This window comes from Pelmatolapia mariae, linkage group LG23 (genome assembly GCF_036321145.2).
Source record: "Pelmatolapia mariae isolate MD_Pm_ZW linkage group LG23, Pm_UMD_F_2, whole genome shotgun sequence".
NCBI lineage: Eukaryota > Metazoa > Chordata > Actinopteri > Cichliformes > Cichlidae > Pelmatolapia > Pelmatolapia mariae.
In genome coordinates this window covers 45,410,554-45,431,292 of record NC_086246.1, presented here as the reverse complement: position 1 = coordinate 45,431,292, position 20,739 = coordinate 45,410,554, and the positions used below count along the sequence as shown (strand labels likewise).

The 20,739-nt window shown below is 40.5% G+C and overlaps 1 protein-coding gene across 1 annotated transcript; it reads left to right on the top strand.

The window, feature by feature from the left end:
• The first annotated feature begins 1,945 nt into the window (after positions 1-1,945).
• Positions 1,946-18,991, top strand: tjp3 (tight junction protein 3). The gene is made up of 30 exons (XM_063466713.1): positions 1,946-2,123; positions 6,127-6,183; positions 6,667-6,788; positions 6,890-6,992; positions 7,084-7,429; positions 7,567-7,670; positions 7,782-7,971; positions 8,272-8,344; positions 8,472-8,569; positions 8,738-8,834; positions 8,981-9,166; positions 9,330-9,430; positions 10,148-10,232; positions 10,920-10,996; positions 11,166-11,259; positions 12,695-12,768; positions 12,909-12,981; positions 13,078-13,151; positions 13,328-13,391; positions 13,475-13,631; positions 14,029-14,137; positions 14,229-14,448; positions 14,539-14,744; positions 14,840-14,935; positions 15,064-15,143; positions 15,237-15,447; positions 15,571-15,671; positions 17,067-17,642; positions 18,706-18,764; positions 18,867-18,991. The coding sequence occupies exons 1-30, from the start codon at positions 2,043-2,045 to the stop codon at positions 18,985-18,987; spliced, it is 4,035 nt and encodes a 1,344-aa protein (XP_063322783.1). The 5' UTR covers positions 1,946-2,042; the 3' UTR covers positions 18,988-18,991.
• The last annotated feature ends 1,748 nt before the right edge of the window (positions 18,992-20,739 follow it).

Sequence of the window (20,739 nt, the reverse complement as noted above, 5' to 3'; positions counted from 1 at the left end):
AAAAAATCTGGGAGTCTTTGAATCTTGAATCTAATTGCTAGCAAATATCACTAAAATCATCGTGTTTAAATCCTAATTTTTTTAAAGATGCCATATTATATAATCCCAGTTCTAAATGACTATATTTAAATACAGCTGGGGTCATAAGTGACGCCTCTCAGTCTTGACTTGAAGGTTAAAGAGAAAACACCTCTCGTAGCATATCTTACTTAACGTGTGAGGTATTATGCAACATCCCACATCGTCATCTCCACCGCCGTCCAGCAGTGCAGGACTTTAGCAGTCATGCATATAATTCCAGTGATGCCACCAGCATTGCTCACATTTCACATTTTTCCGTCTTTAACGGGAAAACTGAAGGAACTTCCTTTTTCTTTCCAATTTTGGCTTCCATGATAAAATCAAGCAGCACAGGCCTCTTCTTCTCTCTTTTTTTCTAAACCACTTATTTGCTTTGAGCTTGGTTCGAGGAAACTTACTGAAGCACTCCAATGGACGTCTTCGTTAAATAATCATGACCTCAATAGTTTTTGCTGTGATGGCGCAACCATCCACCATACACGTGTGACCATTTGCATCCTCATGCATAAGGGGCTGAGCATGTGTGGTATAACTCATGTTATGGCGCTGGGATAGCTGTAAAGTGTGTGTTTGCAGTACTACACACGACAACATAAGTAAGTCCACTGAGTGTGGAAGCCACAAAGCCCTGGCCTGTGTAATTACAGCCTCTTTGCTGATTGTGTAAACCTCTGTATTTGTTCCACGAAGCTCTATATTTACACAAGGAGGCTTTGCTTTTCCACATTCCCCAACGAACTCGTGTACTGGAGCCTTCTAGCCTCCGTCAGTTGGTGTTTGTTAGTTTGTTTCAATGATGCACCGTTGAAGAATTTTAGTTATGCTCAACACTTAAAGCAGGCCTCTGCATTCATAGTGAAACTCAAGCACAGCAAGGTGACCTGGAATCGATAGTCAGTAGTTTGCATATTGAATAGCCAACAGGAGTGGCCTGTCTATGAAAGCAAAACAAACAGAATATCCTGCTGCCGAGCACACTGCAGTCCTCGGCGTGAATGAGTGAATATTTACCTACTATGAATGGTTTCACCTTTGCTACCTGTTTGTTTTTTTAGCAACCGTAGAAGTCTGTTTATTAAGATCAATTAATAATTCACACCTGGTGCTCTCGCTGACCTCATGCCGGCTATTCCACCTGGCTGAACCCAAGTTTGCATCTAACATCTGTTTTGTTTCTCAAGTCTTATAATACAGACACTGATCTGTGGATGAGGGATTTAGGAAGTAATAAGCTGTTGGTTAGTGTTTTCTAGTAGCTTCACCTCCTCTTTGTCCCTCTTCCTCCTCAATGATTTGGGTACATGTCACACTGAACACTAAAAAAAAAAAGGGGGGAAAAAGGCTACAACACGCCCATGCTGTGGGGCATATGTAAATGTTAACCATGGAACAGAGATAACATCGGTCTCTCTGTTGCCATTTCCTGATCCCGGGAAACAGCCTGTGTAGGCACATCAGGACACTTACACGAAGCTGGAAGATCCATAGTGCTGCAAACACCCCGTCAATTATTAACAGGCCAGTGTTCTCATTCCTCCGATGTAACCATGGCACCGAGCGGACAGAAACTCAGCCAGTAGCCTGGGATCTGCTCCTGCCTTGTGGGAAAGTAAGACGCACACATACCACTGACAGCGGGAGCAAGTGGACCTGTTTGACTTTATGAGCCTGTCACGAAGGAAACTATTGGGCAGACGGACCTATGGAGCGATCTTCACATGACTTCTCCATTGGAAGCAGAGGGATGACAGTTGCTACTTTTATTTATTTTTAATTTTAAACTTCTGTTTTTCTTAGTTTTATTTTCTTTTTATGGCAAATTAATGTTTGTCGTGAAGAGGCTTGCAGACCTGCATCAGTGACCATGTGTGACTGAGACACAGACACAGGATTATTAACAGATTTGCAGACAGCTGGAGATTTTGGTGTCTGTGAATGAGTGGGTCAGCACTGTTATCATTATGAAGTTGACAGAGCGACTCAAACGACTGAAGCACTTGGGCTCTGTGCCTCCGGAGCCTCCGCCACTGCTGGTGGTGCCCGTAAGTGAATGGATAGTAGTTATTTTATTAGTCTGTAGTTCCTTTTTCTATCACAGTAACCAAGCAGCTTTACATTAACATCAGCTTTAAGAGAACTCCACTCTTCCAGTGCTCTCTGTTAAATATCATGCTTTATTTGAACCCACAGAATTTTATTTTTATTTCTTTATTTTTGTTGAACAGTTAGTTGAAAGGTTTCAATTTACAGTTAAAGAAAAGGTTTGTGAAGTGTTTTAAATCAGAATTTCTTCATGTCTTGCTCATCAAATGTGTCAAAGTTGTGGAAAATTTATTCTTTATTGAACACACTGACTCAGTGACAGTTCAACTTGGCAAAAAGTAAGTGAGCTTGTTAATTTAGTGACTTGTAAAACCTTTGTTTATCTACGTGTGCTCCATAGCAGGCTTTTTTCCACAGTTCGGTGTAAGAAGGAATTAATTTTCACTTCAAAGAATCTGGGATATATTTATAGAACGGGCCTCGTTAGGTCATCTCAGTAAGGTCAAAGATTCTGAACATTAAAGCATCGTTTTTCTTCTACTTTAATCCCTCTGTCGCTGATTTCCTTGTGACACAATTTTTTTTGCTCCTTCACCAAGCCCACCCCAAAGGTATAAAAAGAAGGCCTGAACCCTGAGGCTCCTTCTGTTATTCTTCACAGTTTGGAGGGGAAAAAAAGCTGCTCTTTATTAGGGCTTTTCTTGTAGTGGACAAACTGAACATTGGTTCTGATGTGCTTTTTATCATTGTGCTCTCTTTCGCCTCTTTCAGAAGTACGCGTCATGCTCTTGGTATGATCTTCTCAGGAAGCTTACTCCTAAGGGACCTCCTTAAATTTCTTCCTGTTTTATTGTGGACAGATTAACATGGAGAGGGTTAGAAATGTAGATAGCCACCATCATATCATACGAATCTATGATTCTTCCCATACAATCCTGTGAAAGCTGCTGTGATAGAGCCATAACTGACAGAACAGACTTGTCATGTCATTGTTTATTTTTATTTATGAGGAGGAGTCCTTTTTGTAACACACATTTACAATTTTGTGTCTTAATTGGAACGTCTGACCACAAGTAGCTTTTAGAGACATATTTTTCCCCCTTTAACTGTTTGTATTTAGACCTTTTCTTATAATTAGTTTAAACCTCTTAAGGTCTTTTGATTTTGAAACTAAGCCTAAACCTTACAGTAGTATTAATATATTTTAGTCTCAGTCGTCCACCAGCATCTAAAATAATTATTTTGTAAAAAGAGAATAGGAAGATTGTTTGTTCCTGGATCCAGAGATATGACGTGTTGAGGGAGACGTGTCTAAAACTTTGCATAAAATATGCAGAGATTTGAATTGCAAAATTCTACTGAAACAAGGTTTTTCCCACATAGAGGAATTAATTTTTTTTTTACTGCCCTGAGAAGTGGTTTGTGAAAACAAACAAACTCTTTCTTAATTTCAGTCTAATTTATTTAACCATAATTGATATTTTAGATGAAATAATAGACTGATTTCAATTACTGTATGTGCAATAACATTAACAGTCATGTGAACACACCCTTAAAAACTCCCGACCAATCAGTGACTGTCTCTTATTTAGAGCTAAATTATATTTTGAAATGAAAAAACTTTGAGCTTTCTAGTTCTTAGCCTGAATGTTCAAAGCTATACAAAAACGCAAGGGAGTGATTCCCCTACCTGACATATTTAAGGTGCTTCCCAGTTCTCCCCAGTTCTGGTGGGTTTAAGGCAGGGCAGATCCACCTTAAAAGCCATGTTTATTAAAGGACACTAGAGAATGACTCTAGAGTGGGCAAAGACCCAAAGGGGAGGAGCGCTTTCCAGGTGAGGTCTTTCAGTCTCTCTGCCTGGTGTGAGAGAATCACCCCAGCTGGTCATATTACAACCAATTTCAGCACGAGGATCTAGTTTCAGCCACCATCCATGCAGAGCTCACTGGCGGGCGAAGTAACCTGAGATTACTGGATCTGTGATTGTTTTTCTGTTGCCGGCTCCATATGGGATATAAAGAGCTGGCTGTTCGCTGAGCGCTGGAGGCAGCAGGTGTTTTGTTCAGGGTAGAAATCCCAGTAGGAAATGGAAGTCAGGTTCAAAGATCACATGGTAAGTGCAGAGGAAAAAAAAGAAGAAGCATTTATGGACTTAGTTATGCTTCCCTTTAGTGTGAAAAAGCATAACTGTTAAAGATTTACAGAAATGTAAGGACACAAGTCATTAGTGATGTGCATCAGCTCCCTTAGATTAATGTTGTTTGAAGCTGGAAAAATGATGACCTGAAGATGGAGGAGTGTCCTAAAGGAGTGCAGCTGCAGGCTCGGCAGTCTTGGATCAGGCGTTTATTAGCAGATAGCAAATCACTGTCGGCTGTCGTTTGTTTTTGTAAATAATCAATTTTCTTTTGGAATATGGACGATGCTCATATTTACATCTCTTCTTTCTCTGATCTATAACGATGAAAACATCATAAAAGTAATCTTTATCTGCAGTTTCACATGCATCTCATTGCTCCGACATCGTGACCTAAATCCAAAGTTAAATTTTAACTGGTTGTAAAGTCAGTGAGCTGTAAATGAGCTCTGTGAGCGTAGACCTTCCCGGCAGCTCAGTGTCCTTCTACATTAAGTTGTTTTGTATACTTTGTTACTGGTGTGATTTCCATAAAGGCATATACTCCCAACTACTCATCAAGCCTATTCAAGGACTTCTCACAAAAAAGCTGCCTTGTTTGAAAACTGGCACACTTAAGTGACCTTTCTGTGTTGCTTACAGCTTTAAATCTATAAATGCAACAAATCTACAGCAGATTTAAAAAAGAAAAAAAAACATAACTACTTAAGCTGCTGTTTCAGTCTACCTTATCATCAAATCAGAAAAAGTCATGACCAGCTTTTGTTTGAATACTAATGTCAGTACTTGTATTTTGTTTTGTTTTTTTACCTTCTCCAGTTTATGATTAACCAAGTCAAACAAGAGGCCTGCTGTTCCCAGGTTAGACATTGTACACCTGCAAGTTTAAGGTTTTCGTGGTGATCATTTGTGAGATTTTATTTTTGTAGTTGTTTTTTTTGTGTAACCTAATTTGAAAAACTAAACAGTCAGAGTCAGCAAATTGAGGTTGTATAATTAGGTTATGTGTTTGGGTGTGACTGGACGTTGGGTATTCGACTGATGTTGCTGTACTTCAAGCACTAATGTGCATCAGGGCCTTGTACTTGTTGTGTGCCCTGTTCAGTGTTTAAACAAACTCTAAGTCTAAGCAACACTACACCACTGTGTGTCTGACTTGAGTATCAGGCTTTACTCGTTCTGGCTGTAGCTTAGCAAGCATCTTCCTCGGTGTGTGAAATATAGTCCACGGCCAGGCTGCAGTGTTGGCTTGTTTTTCCAAAAAAATGTAAATCACGTTAGGCATGTTACCATGTTCCTGTAAGTCAAAGGTCGTCTTTTGTCACTGATATAAATCCCTCCCAGAAGAATCTAATAGTTCCTTGTCACCAGTTGCTCTACAGTTTCGTTCATCCCCAGGTACTCGGCCAAACAGCCATGTCTGCCACTTGTTCCTTATCTCAGATGCCAGGATGGAAAGCTCTTCTTTGAAACAATAAGCTAAATATTGTAACTTGATAATGTCAGCATGGACTGTGTTAAAGGATCCCATTGCATTTTGCTCAATTCTTATAGTTATATATTAATTTTTCCAATTGTTGGTTGTAGTCTGTGGTGTAAAGGTGGTAAAAACATGCACACACATACCAAGTAGCCCCTCCTCCATACTGGTCAGGCAGGATTGCGACAGGTGAGAGCATGTTGAGATCAGGTTCACTTATTGGCACATTCTGTCTTCCACTCAGGCTCAGCTGTCCTCTCTGTAAGGACCTGGACTATATGTCGATTATATGAGTTAATTAATCATGATTTAATATTGTCAAATTGAAATTGTCAATTGCTATAAAAAAGATTATTTTTCTTATTGTATTTTTCCCCCCCAGAAACCAGGCATGGAGGAGATAACAATATGGGAGCAACATACAATAACACTAAACAAAGTAAGTGATTTTTTTGTTTGTTTGTTTGTTTTGTTTTTTAATTGAATACTTGAGAGATATATATGTGAGGTGTTACGGTGAAACTGCTAGTGTGTTTTACTTTTCCAGTTGTTTAATCAACATGAAATAATCAGTAGGCTAAATTAAGTTTAACATGGAGATTCTAGTGTGTGGCTAAACAAATACACATGTGGAAAATGTGTTTCGTTGTGGTTTCTGAGGGACTGTGTTCAAGTCCTCTTAGTTTCACAGCACAGGCTCCGTCAGGAATTCAATGACACACCCTGCTGCACCCCACGGCACCAGCCAGCTCTTCGCTGTCCTGCCTCATTGTTGGCGACACTGGAATGTGTTCTTTCCTCCTCCTATCTCTCTACTGTATCTCCCACTCATGCTCATCCACCCACCTACTTCCCTGCACTCTTTACTGACCATCATTTTTCTCTCAGTCTCAGTTTTTTTCTTGTTCTTTCAAAATGGCAGGATTCCAAACTAGGATTTGGTTTTGCAATATCAGGAGGCAGGGACAAGCCGCAGCCCGATGGGGACACGTCAATTCTGGTGTCAGATGTGCTGCCAAATGGACCAGCCATGGGACGACTGTTGTAAGTTGGAGGCCTTTTTCTTTTAATGAGTGTAGAGACCTCTTTAAGATTTGACTGTTGAATGAACACCTGGCTGCCTGTGTATACTTGTACTTCTGCAGCACCAAAGACCAAATTGTCATGGTCAATGGAGAACCTATGGACAACGTCCATTCTAACTACACCATTCAGACCCTGAAGTCTTGCGGCAAGACTGCAAACATAGTAAGTGTGCACCGAGCCTTATTTAATTTGTGCCAAGTGGCTTCCAATCTTGGGTTTCTTTCTGATGGGCTGTCTTCTGCGTCTTTCCCAGACAGTGAAACGTCCTCGTAAGATCCAGATCCCAGCACCCTCATCCACCAGACCGACTCGGGCAGCCTCGCACTCCAACCTGCTGGATGCGGACCCTCCGAGACGGCAACGACGCCACTCTGATGGGAGTGACAACATGGACTCCAGCCGCTACCGTGACGATGACCGCTATCGTGCTGATGACCGTTATCGCACCGACCGTTACACACGCCGAAGCCCCACACCCGAACGCAACGGGCTTGCAAACGCGGCGCCATTGATTTCATCAGGGTACAAGAGGCTGCCGCTCAAAAATGTTTCAGAAAAACCCATCAGAACTACTTTGATTAAAAAGAAAACCACAGATGGTAAGATTTCAGGAATGAGAGCGAAGGGAAACCTTTTATGTTTGTGAAGAAGCAAAGCTTTTTAGACAAAAATAATCTGCTCAGCTCATCTTTTTTAAAGTGCTTATTTCAGTATTTCTGGCTTTATTTTTCTGCAGAGTATGGACTGAAACTGGGCAGTCAGATCTTTATCAAGCACATGACAGAAACTGGCCTAGCTGCAAGGGAAGGCACCCTGCAGGAGGGTGACCTCATTCTCAAGGTAATATTTCACTTGTCTTGGAGTATTTTTAAGCTACAACTATTCTACAGGACTGGAATATTTCATTATTAATCTTCAGTTTGTCTTAATCAAATTTTTATCTGTGAGCAGATCAATGGCATGACAACAGAGAACCTATCCCTGCTGGAGACCAAGCACCTGGTAGAGAAGAGTAGAGGCAAACTGACCATGATGGTCCTCAGGGATGACCGTAGATTCCTGGTCAGCATCCCAGAGGTGGAGGACAGCCCCCAGAACAGCGATTATGAACGTCGCAAAGACAGCAGCTCAGAGCTGGATGGTAAGGGAATCAAACAGAGGGGAAAGGTGGAGAAATCAAAACGGTGAAGCAGCTTCTGGTTGATGCTGGATGATGTCAAATTGCTACTACTCATTTCATGGGTGAAATCAAAGTCCTGTAAAGTCGGTCTAATCCTGTAATGTCCCTCATGCTTGCTACAGTCAAATCCCTTTAAATGTAGAACTTTTTTGGGCTACAGGCTCAGATTAATTAATTCAAGACTATCTTGCAAACACCCCCTATATAACTTGAAAAGTAGGTTATCCTGTTAATAAATTTTCTGTTACTGTGTCCCATCAGAAATTTCAGACATTGATGAGGACGTTCCAGCCCACAGGTCACGTCCAACCGCCAAGGAGAGGCGGACACGCAGGTACAGACTTTACCCTGTCACCCCGCCTAGTAAAAACCAAGTCCATCGACGTAATGCACAAAAAAACGTTAATCCTCTATTGGATTTGATCTAAAAGCACTGAAGAAATCTTTTATTTCTCACACAGAACAAAAGCTGAACCTCCACTGCCAAAGTCTCGGGATCAATCGCCTGTGCGCTCCACCTTATCCCGGCCACCTGTAAAAGCCTACGCTCCTCGCCGAGGTCAGTCCTGCAGAGAATTACTTTATTTTATTTTATTTATTTTTTTGTGCAGAAGCACAAAGATGCTTGTACTCAAACCAGCACTGATTTGCTGGTTTTCTTGGAAAAAAATATTTATAGCCAAAGTCCTATAATTAGTTTTCTAACTGTTGATTATTGTTTATTCAGCTCCGTCTGAATCTGAGTCCGACCACAGTGCATCTCCTCCTCCTCCAGTCAGGAGAGAGAGGGACAGGGACAGCCTGGACCAAACCAACAAATACAAGTCAGTTCACACGGATGATATGATTTATTTGGTTTCATTAAAATGACCTAGGTTTATTTTTTTAAAGTATATCTACATATGTTACTACATATTAAATGCAGTTAAAACTGTATGAGACATTATTTTTGCTTTTACTCTTTGAGCAGATCTCTGTCAGGAGTCTCCACCCTCCCCAACCCCAAATCCTCTCCTGTTGCTCACAACTGGACTGCACCCGCCTCTGCCTCCTCCACTTCCTCACGCCCTCGCAGGCCGGTGTCGGAGTCAGACTCTGACCCCGAAGGTTCCCCACCCCCACGTAGAGATGGCCCTCGTCTGGACAGTAGATACAAGTACGGACATTTCTTTATCCAGTTCCAGGAATAAACAACAAAAGCACCAAGATCACTTGCACAGAAATATTCAAAAACAGAAGCCATAATTTGCACCAGCATCATCAGTTATTTTGGTAAACAATTATTCATTCATGCCCCCAACCCTTTCTTGTCTCTGCAGAGTTCTGCCTGATCGTTACACAGGCCGGGTATCTTCCCCCATCGTTGTTCGCCAAGATCCACCAAGGAGGGTCAACTCACCTGTGAGAGGCCCGCCTCCAGGTCTGCACAAAAACAAGCAAACAATCCAGTCTCCTTGTGATGTACACGTCCCGGACTTTGTCTCACACCTCCTTGAAAATATTTACTTGATCTTTAAATGTTTGCTTATGACCACGTGTCAGCAGTCAGGTGAAGCTAAGGCCAGAGCAGAATATGAAAGATGCACATGAAAACATAAGATGGCTTGTAAGTGAATGAATGTAGAAGAAGTAAAGTAAGTAAGAGTAAAAGAGGATTAATCCAGCAGTGCACGTGTGAATGCATGTAACACTGCAGAGGCTGAGGGATGATTATTGCAATACACTTAAAATATAGAATAAAATGATGGCTAAAAAATAATATTCATGTAAATATTTTTGAAAGCATTATTTATAAGTAAGTAGATCAAAGCATAAAGGTAAAAAACATTATGTATAACTCTTCATTCAATCGTCTCATTGAGATCAAAACATTTTCCAAGAAAGGAGAGACAACAGTTGCAATAATCATAAATAATGTTGGGTAATAAAGAAACTGTAGTATCTGAAAACAGTTGTACAAATGTTATTCCACACATGAGCATTAAAGATACTGGATTTTGAATTGTGGAGATTTGAGGAACTTAAACACACAATGGAAATGCTGCAGATTAATCAGAAGTAAATATGTTGTTTACTGTTTAAATTTTAAAAATAAAATTAATAAAATTAATCTATAAACACTTTTCTTTCTCCTCAGATTCTGACTCCGAGTCGGATGGCTTCTCTGAGCCTCCTCAGAGGCGTAGCACCACATACAGTCAGGACTCTCTCAGCAGATACAGGTACACATGAAACCCCCACACCTACCTGAAACCCAACAAGATCTCACGGACTGGAAACTGAGCAGACTCTGTGGCTCTCTGGTTGTTAAACTTAGTTAATCATATATATTTTTATTTTTAATCTTAAACTACCTAACCTTTGCTCTTTGAGTTGTTTTAAATTTGATTTTCATTTTGTGCTTTGTCTCATTTTGAAATTTCTTTTTATTTTGTCTGATTTTCTGTTTTTGACTGTGTACAGAATCTGTGCTTTAATTTTGTTGACCAATAAAATAAAACTGAACATGTCCTCTCCTATATGTGGCTGAAGTGTTGATTAAACATAGGACACTCGTTGCTGAAGCAACAACAATCATCTGTAGAATAATTCCCTAAGACTCAAATCAAGTCTTTCAAATTTTTGCGTAGTGTGCATGTGTTATACAGCATGTTTGAATCTCACAGTGAGCATCACAATCAAGTAGCTAATAGCTAAACTTAATAGAGTGGTTAATTTCAATCAGTCACAAAGCAGTTTACCGCCAAAGAGAGAGCTTCCCTCAAACAGAATAAGGTGAATATTCAATATTTTAGTCTCATCCTCTCATCAATAATCGTCATATTAGCCACTGGTCCCCCTCGCCAAACGTAACTGAGATTTGTTGTCTTCCTCCTCCCTCACTCCCACCTCCCTCTCTTCTCTTCCAGGGTCCTGCCAGATGTTTCCCTGCAGCCAGAGGTGGAACCACCAAAATGGATCACTGCCAGCAATCCACCACAGAAAGGTGTGTGTGTGTGTGTGTGTGTGTGTGTGTGTGTGTGTGTGTGTGTGTGTGTTTTGTAGTGAGCAGTGGGAGTTCATATTTGGTGCCTGGAATCTAAAAGGACGCATGAGTCATCTAACAAATAATAAAACTTTCCATAATGACAGTCTTGACTTATTGATCTCCACAGCGAATTCCGACTCTGAATCAGAGGCCAGTTATGCGCCAGTCCCCAGGAGGGAATCCACCGGCAGTAAAAACTCAGCAGTCAGAAATAGATACAGGTGAGAGACCCCTTCCACTTTGACCATCTCATCAAACGCATTGAGTCGTGCCTCAAGTGCTTCATGCTTCAACACCTATTTTTTTTTTTTTTTATATCCACCCTCTTTTGATTATAATGGAACTTAATGCCGTTTGCCTTGTTTTGCTCAACATGGCAAAAGATGCACTTGAAAAACTTCCCAGAAATCATCATCTGGTTACTCACAAAAAGGAAAAAGAAGATCAGATCAATTTCATATAGGAACTGATTTCTCTCTAAGGGAGCTACACCCACTGACCACATCACTGTGTCAGAAGGAAGCACGCATGATGAGGGGATCGTGCTTTAATGTCATTAATGTCACTTCCTTCGGTACCTACAGCTTCCCTTGTTTTTCAGAAGGAAAATGGTTCCTACATGAAACCACTCAGTTTAATAAACTGGGTCATTGCTTCTAAAAATAAACACTGCAGCCGACTCTTTACAAATTAATATTATTTTATTTTGTTTGTTTACTATCCTAATATAAAACACCACACATGTCTGTTTGAGTATGAACTCCTACGTGATCAGGAATTCTGCAACCAAACTCGACATACAGGTATGTCTTAGGCCCCTGAAGCTTATCTGTACCAGATATTTCTTCATGTTGCTAAGCAACCACATATCAACAGAAGCATTGTTAGCATTGATGCACCTCTGACAACATTTTAATATAATAATATTTATATTCACAAAAGTTGAATATGATGATTAACGCCGCTATATTGTGCAAAAGTCTTGAGCTTTCTATTTGTAGTTTTTTAAGCAGTCTTGAGCGCTTCTCTAGTCTTTCTGAAGATTTTTCAGTCCAGTCCTTGTACCTGACCATTTTCAGAGGAAGGTTTTGATTTGTTAAGCCACTTAACACTGACCTATGAAGCATCCAGAGCTAGTGCAATGCAAAGAACCAATTTTCAAATTTTTGCCTTATTTACTGTATTTCCATGTATGTTTGCACATTTCAGTAAATTACCTCAACCATTTTCCAAGAAAAATGTCATGAAATGAGGGGTGATACGAGACTTTTGCACAGGCTAGAAATAATTTAAAGCTGCAACTGTAGAAAGAGAAAGTAAAAATATGAGAAATGCAAGTTACAGCTTCACTGTGAACTGTGGGAAATCACACTGAGAGGATGTCCGACAGGTTTTTATGCTTACCACAAACACAACTGTTGCCTGATAGTAACGTGCTTTGTGCACACGGGGGCTCATTACATGACTTCCTGCAGTGATTGCATCACACAATATTCAAACTGCCGAGTTAGAAAACCACATGAGATTTCGATATAACTAACATGCACTAACTTGACCGTCAATTTATGGCTTTTGCATTTCTCATCGTATGTTTAGGGAACATTTAACAAGATGACGGCTGAAATTTAATTCAGTTTTCCCCCATTCTTCTCTCAGAGTGCCTACTTCAGTGCCTGTAAAGCAGGAGCCTCCTCATCGAGCCCCGTCGCCCACTAGACCGCCTCCAGATGGTCAGCTGATTACTTTTTTGCTTCATCTTCAACCTCTCCTCTCTGTTTTAGATAAAAGCATTAGAGCACCACAACCAAAGAAAATCCTCACAAACTGAAGTCTCCCTGCTTAAAGTTTTTCATTTTTTTTTTAAAACCAGATTCCTCTGAGTCAGATGAGCTTTCACATCTTAGGAGGTCTGGCAGCTCTGAGCGGGGGAACAGTCACCGCAGGTACATCAGGAATTAATTCATTAAAATATGGCAGCCCGTAATGTGTTTTCTCTTAACTAACCAATATTACTGATTTCTGTTTTCTCCACCTCAAAGTGCTCCTCGTGCTGCAAATGGAAACGGCACCATCAGGTCTGGGATTTCAGTCAAGAACAACCCGCCCGTCTACTGTAAGGCTCAGGATGTTTAGCATGATTATCATAAATAAGTTTTCAATCTGTGGGTTGAAATAAACAAACCTTTTTTGGGCATTAAGATATTTTTGTGCTTTTCTTCTATTTTATTTTTTTGACATCTTATGAGTTGACATCTTTTAGGCGTCTAACCATCTCTGCATTTCTTCCAGCCAAACCTGAAGAAGAGCCCCTCTATTCCCTGCCTCCAGATTCATACCCATCATCTATTCCAGGGTGAGTGCCGCATTTGCTTAAAGCGTTGCCCCGTGTCTTAGCGTCATAGCAACAGTAATCTGATTCCTTCGGTTTCCCCTCAGGTACAGCTCAGATGTGAAGACAGTGTCATTTATAAAGGAGAGCAGTTTGGGTGTTAGACTCGTGGGAGGCAACGATGTTGGGATCTTTGTAGGTGGAGTCCAGCCACACAGCCCTGCGTATGAACACGGGATGAAGGAGGGAGACCAGATCATGCAGGTGACCTTTGTTTGCACACCTTATATTGAAGTGGTTATGGCGGCATAGATTAACAGCGTCTTGTCCAGTTTAGAAAAACTCTTTAGCTTAAATGAGATGTTTATGCTCATTTGCATTTCTTTATTAGTTTTTTTTTGTTTTTGTTTTTTTGTTTTTTTTGGACTGTTGTTGTTGTATTATTATTATTATTATTATTAGTAGTAGTAGTATCCATGTCATATGTACCGAGTAAAAATTACCATAATATGTACCACTGTCCAAAACCTTATGCTCCTAGATGTACATTTACATCTAGGAGCATTTACATCTGTCCATTTTTTAAAATATTTTAAATATGACAGAAAAAGACCAATCAGAGTCCAAGTTCATCCCTGTTCTTCTTCTTTTTTTTTTTCAGGTTAATAAAGTTGATTTTGGCCATTTCACACGAGAAGAAGCTGCCAACTTCCTCCTTGAGCTCAGGACAGGAGAACGGGTGGAAATCTCCACCCAGCATAAGATGGACAGTAAGTGAAGAGCAAAACCTTAATATGACACCGAGATTACTTCTGTTGAGTTGTGTCACAAGTCACAAAATCTTATTTCATCTATCTTCAGTTTACAAAAAGATTCTCAAGTCCAACCTGGGAGACAACTTCTACATCCGTACACATTTTGACCATGACCCCGATAACCCCATTGGTCTGGGCTTCACCAGAGGAGAGGTGTTCAGAGTGGTGGACACAATGCATCGTGGCAAGATAGGCAACTGGTTGGCTATCCGCATGGGGAATGACCTGCACGAGATGGACAAGGGCACTATCCCAAATCAGATCAAGTAAGGAGAAAGGAGACGATGAGCAGATGAAGATCTCTTTGCTTCCATGAGGACTGTTTCAGTTTTTGCATCTGCCGTCTTTTCCTGCAGGGCAGAGAAGATGGCCAGCATCGAGAAGGCACAGCGGGCGACCGGAGAGAGGCAGGCATCCGGACCGAGAGCCGAATTCTGGAAACTACGGGGGCTCCGAGGGAATAAGAAGAACGAGAAGAATATGCGACGGAGTCGCGAAGACCTGCTGCAGCTCACCATTCAGGGCAAATTCCCAGCTTATGAGAGAGTCCTGCTCAGAGAAGGTTGGCATTTATTTTTTTTCCTCATATGCTCACACAGATACTTTGTTTCATGCATAAAGGTCCAGGTTTAACAACGTTTACTGGTTTTTCTCCAGCTAATTTCAAGCGGCCTATTGTTATTCTGGGACCTCTTAATGACATTGCCATGGAGAAGCTGGCACGAGAGATGCCTGATGATTATGAAGTGGCAGGTTGGTTTGTTTTGCGCAGTTTTGATACCCCTATTTTATTCTTCAGTATTATTTCCCTCCTTTTTCACTTATTCTCCTCATCTTCTATTTATATTAAATATTTTGGGGGTGTTGTTATATTTCTACAGAGATGGTTCCTCGCAGTGGAAGTGCAGATGGCGGCTCCACAGTTATTAAATTGGACACTGTGAGGAGAATAGCAGAGAAGGTGAGCAGTAACATTAAATTTATGTTTACAGTCCTGTTTTCTGTGTCTGTTTGGTATTTCCTCTTTGATTTTTTTTTCCCTCTCTCTTCCCAGGATAAGCACCCTCTGCTGGATATCACTCCCACTGCAGTGGAAAGGCTCAACTACATCCAGTACCACCCGATGGTTTTGTTCTTAGACCCTCACAACCGCAAGGATGTCAAGACCATGAGGCAGAGGTACAGCCCCAACTCCAGCAAGAGCTCCAGACGCCTTTACTCACAGGCCATCAAAATGAGAAAACACTGCAGCCACCTTTTCTCAGGTAATTTTAACACTTAAAGCTTTTTCCAGTACATCTATGAGGAAATTAATTTTTCTCTGTCTGCTGGTACAAGTTTAAAATGTTTACTTCTTTTGATTTATTTTTTTGTTTATCCCCCTTCAGCTCGAGTGGACCTGGATCCCAGCTCCCACTCTTGGTATGAAAGTCTAAAGAATAAGATTCGCCATGAGCAGACCAAACCCGTCTGGGTGTCTGAAGTCACGGTACAACACACAGCTTCTCTTCACTCACACATCTGTACACTAAAGCGATTATGAGATATTATTTTATATACAGATCAATGTGGTGTTTTTTGGGTTGTTTTTTTTTTTCTTAATTTATTGCTTTAATTCTGATATAGTTGCCTTTCTCTTTCTGCAGCTGACAAAAAGCTAAACCTAGTAAACACACCTGAATATTTTGCATTTAACCTTTTTATATAAACTTTATAACAATCTAATGAGAACACCGACTCTCATGATGTAGTTTTACATCTTTCTGTTTATTAATCCAAGTGCTGTGTGGCTCAAATGATCCATAAACCTGATTATTAGTTAATTTACACGGATATTAAGCCACAAGAAACAGAGTAGTTTGAACTACAGTTCGTTATTGACCAAAAACTGAGCCAACGTGAAATTCTAGAAATCTGCAAAAAGAAAAACAAAAATTGCACCTTTAATTTAAAAAAAAAAAAAAAAAAAAAAAGCTTATGATGATGAGTTTGTGATGCTGGTGTGATTGAACCAGCTTTAAAAAAATTCTCTGCTACAAAAACAAATATAATGCAACACAAATGAAGCATAGCACTCTGCGTGGTCCCAAAGACTGTACATAAAAGATGGACAGACCATCTTTGCTGGGGTACACAAGCTGCAAAAAGACATGCAGTTCTATTGAACTCTGTGAGAAAATTACCATCTGGCTTCTCTGACTGCTAACCTGTGTAAACACTTTCCTCATGAGTTTATGGTCTGTAGTTTTATGCCTTTTTCTGAAGTTCACTTCTTACTTTACGGTTTCGTTAGAGTCAAAAATTAGAATAAAGCAGGTTATGGTATCATATGAGCACCCGCAGTTTCTCCCCTTTTTATCTTGTCACATTTCAAAATGCCTCAGAAAGATGACAAAAGTGAAAACTCTCCTGTTGGCAGCTGAAGAGTAAATCTTTAATACAGAGTTGCACATAGTGGTGATATATTTTATGGGCGATCGTGGCTCAAGAGTTGGGAGTTCGCCTTGTAATCGGAAGGTTGCCGGTTCGAGCCCCGGCTTGGACAGTCTCGGTCGTTGTGTCCTTGGGCAAGACACTTCACCCGTTGCCTACTGGTGGTGGTCAGAGGGCCCGGTGGCGCCAGTGTCCGGCAGCCTCGCCTCTGTCAGTGCGCCCCAGGGCAGCTGTGGCATACAATGTAGCTTGCCACCAATGTGTGTGAATGGGTGGATGACTGGTTGTGTAAAGTGCTTTGGGGTCCTTAGAGACTAGTAAAGCGCTATACAAATACAGGCCATTTACCATATTTTACAAAGCAAACTGTTTTTATTAATATTTTTTCCATTGATTATTTATTGTAAAGTTAGTTAAACACTAAAGCTGTTTGATTTCTCTGTCTGCACAGTTGGAGAGTGGTGGAGAACAAGATTTGGATGCTTTGGACCAGAACCAGACTGACTACCTCAGTGCTGCTAGTGACCTGGAGGACACCGATGGAGAGGGCTTCACAGACGACGCCTACACTGACAACGAGGAACTCGAGGAGGCTTACCCTGGTCAGAATACAGCCAAGGTCCCTGGGGGCTCCAGGGTAGCTGGAGCTGCTTTAGCTCGATCATCCGAGCCAGCGTTTGAACACCACAGCCCCTCTATAGAACCCGAGGAAAGCGATGACGCGTACAGAGTCAGAGAAGTCCCGCCAATAATGCACGTACCTGAACCCAGGTCACCTCGTCAGGCGAATTACAGCCCGCCGCAGAGCGATGCCGAGGAGGAAGATGCCTCTCATCGCAGTTTTACAGACTCAGATTTCAGCGCTCTTGATGTAGCTTCACACGCCGCTCCGTCTGAAGGACCGCCAGATTTTAGAGCCCCTGACCCCACAAGTCAGTACTCAGTGAACGAGCCTTCATACACAGAGGAGGAGCCGGAGAGCTCCCAACACGCCAGCCTGTCTGCTATCGAAGACCGATTAGAGCAGGTTTGTGCCCTCATTAAAACAGTTACTGGATACCAGTTCTTTTTTTTTTTTAATCCTTTTATTTAAAACCAGCTGTGTTTCAGTCCTTCACTTAACAACAAACAGTTTTGATAACAAAAGATTAATTTAATTTTTGAAACAATAAAACAAAATTAAGTATTACTTCTAGCTTTTACTCGAGTTTAACTTGAATTTAAAATGAGGGGCATTTAAGGACGTCAACTAAGACTAGACCGATTTAGTTTTAAAAAGTCATTAATTAAAAAAACAAAACAAACAAACATCATCCAGAGTGTGCCAATGTTTTATTTTGTTTTGGATTTTTTTGTTCCTAAGAATGTGTCTTGGGATTTATTAAATTGTGCAATGTATATTAATACATCTGAGTAATACAGTATTCAGACAAGTTCAGAGGATAAAAGGAAATAATAATAATACAGGCCTGGTCAGATGACATGCTGTGGTGAATGATGAATTTCCAGAGCTGAGCATTTGTTTCCTTTAAATAATCTGTAATCGATTACAAAATTCCCTCAGGTTTTCTTAACTGAAGGTGTTGCATCCTTTAAAAAACCCAAAAAACTCAAGGTTCATTGGTTTTTCTTGTTTGTCTACTTCTTGTTTAAAAGAACGTGACTATATTTAGTTGACACAAACGACTCAAAGTTCTGGAGGTGTTTTCAAGGAGAAAGTTATGAAAATTTGTAGTCTGTTTTATTTCCAACTTTTTAAATGCAAAGCTCCTAAATTAAATTCACACCTTTTTAATAATTTTCTTTTTTTCCCCCTCATTTTTGGAACCTTATCAAAAATTCTTCCTGGCTATGGAGGCGGTGCCGAATTGGCACACATATAACAACCTCATTTTAAATTCAGTATAAAGATATATAAGTGTGGTTACTGTTTTTCAAGAGGTTTACAGCCTATTTATCATCATGAATACAGAGACTAGGAAAAATCCTCAGTGTATTAACTGGTTTGGAAAGGCTTATGTGGATTTTAAAATCCATCTCTTAAGACTAAATAATTGTGAGAAGTCACTGTTTTATATCCTCTGTTACAGGCTCGCTCGGGAGAGGAAGAGCCCAGAGATGAGGAAAAGAAAGCCCCACAATTCATCGTGTAAGTCTTCTTGAGCCGTCTGCGGGTTTGTGGGGTTCATGGAGTAACGCCAGACCGAGGCTGTGCGCTGATTTTTGACCCGTCTGTTCTTCTCCCGTACAGGCTCGCTCATCACCACCAAGCAGTCCAGTTCAGACGCACACAGATCCAGGGCAGCGACAGCTCTGAGGATGAATTTGACGATGCGGACGATATGGAATGGGGTCCCGCAACTGAGCTTTAGAGGCCGAGAGGACTGATGCGGCTTTTCCTTGTGATCTACAAAGGACGTGGAAATGATTTCATTCCCGCACTGAACTCTGTTATCTTGGATAGTATTGCCATAGTGTTTTTAAATTAATGTAAAGGGAGCCTCGTTCAGGTGTCACTGTAGCCTTTAATGACAACTGCAAGTTTTAAAGTCACCAAAAATGCTCTCAGATGAATATTGAGATCAAAGTGCCTGATTTTTTTTTTCCAAGTGTTGTTTTTTTTGTATTTATAAAAAACAAAACAAAAACAAAACTCTTCGTGAAACGAATCAATTTCAAATATATGTTTTATCAGAAATCCTATCAAATACGCATCATTTTAGGAATAGCAAGGACATTTATACTTTAGATTTTTCTACATTAAACTGTTTTTTTCTTCTGATTTTAAAAATGGGTTTGTTTGATGATGCAGGACGACAAAAACGTACTTGTTCAGCTTCATTTTACCAAGCTGTCACTTAAGATCACTCATATTAACGTAAGTGAAACTGTGAATATTACATGTGTTACTATGGACATTCACTGGATAGTAAGAGTAAAAGATTGGCACACTGTTTAAGTTACCACTGACTGTCAGAGGCGCAAAGGACCCAGATTCACTTTGTTGTTATTGCTTTTTTTATATATATATAAATATTAAAAAAAAATGGTAATATTAGCATCTAAAGTGCAATTAAAACTGAAGTTTGAGATATTTTCTCCCAATCTTTGGCATTCATTTTTTTAGTAACCTTTAGTATAGTGGTGTTTACTGTAAACGAAGGATTGTACCAGGAAGTGCATCCAGCACAAAACATGCAGAGCTACCCGCTGGTTTGACTACTTTCTTAAATAAATAAAGGTTCTGTGGTTAGGGGTCCATATCGTTATTGAAACTGTTTTAATTGCCTTTAATGTACAAACACATGAATATGTGCTGTAATATTTGTGTGTCACTCCTCGGTGATTAGTATTAATATGTCTGCACAAGAGGTGGACATGCAGATTCACACATCTGCAAAAAGAAACTGTGGAAGCAAAAGGAATGTCAATTAAACAAAACAAATACAAAAATAATTAGAATTTTCTAGATAGCTATTGTTGACACGGTTTCATTTTTCCCCTTTTTGAAATTCCCAGAAAGTAAATTTAGATTAGTTTAGCAGGATCCTCTTCTTAAAATGCGGGAGTCTGAATTAATCCTGTTTTTGTATGACTTTAACTTGATATAGTGGATCTCAAACCACGTCAACTCAACTATTGAAATAAAACACATGAACTGATACAGATTCGGTACTTGCTGTGATCAAATGCTATAAATTGATGTTACTTGGGATCTATTTTGCTTCTATACAATTCATTTAACATTATGATCGGATGTAGTTTAATAATTTCTCCGCTTTCCTTCTGATAGTGAAAAAATTAAACAAACCTCGGTCTAAAGCGGTTTCGGGGCGCATGAACACCTCGGGGTTTTAATTCTGTGGCCAGAGCAGGTGCACAAAGGGGCGGAAGGTTACCGTCAAAAGCGTCGGGTGTTTCAGATGTTGGGAACACACGTGTGTCAGGATGGACTGATTGCTGCTGTGAACGTGAACGAGGCAACAAGTTGTTGCTTGTGTTCGCTGCTTCTGACTTCACCAGGAGAGACGCAGTCGGGACCGCATTTCCCCGCGTGCACCTCAACCTGAATTAATCCTCGCGAAGCTCGGTGGACAACAAAGGTGCGAGTCACCCGTGCGTCT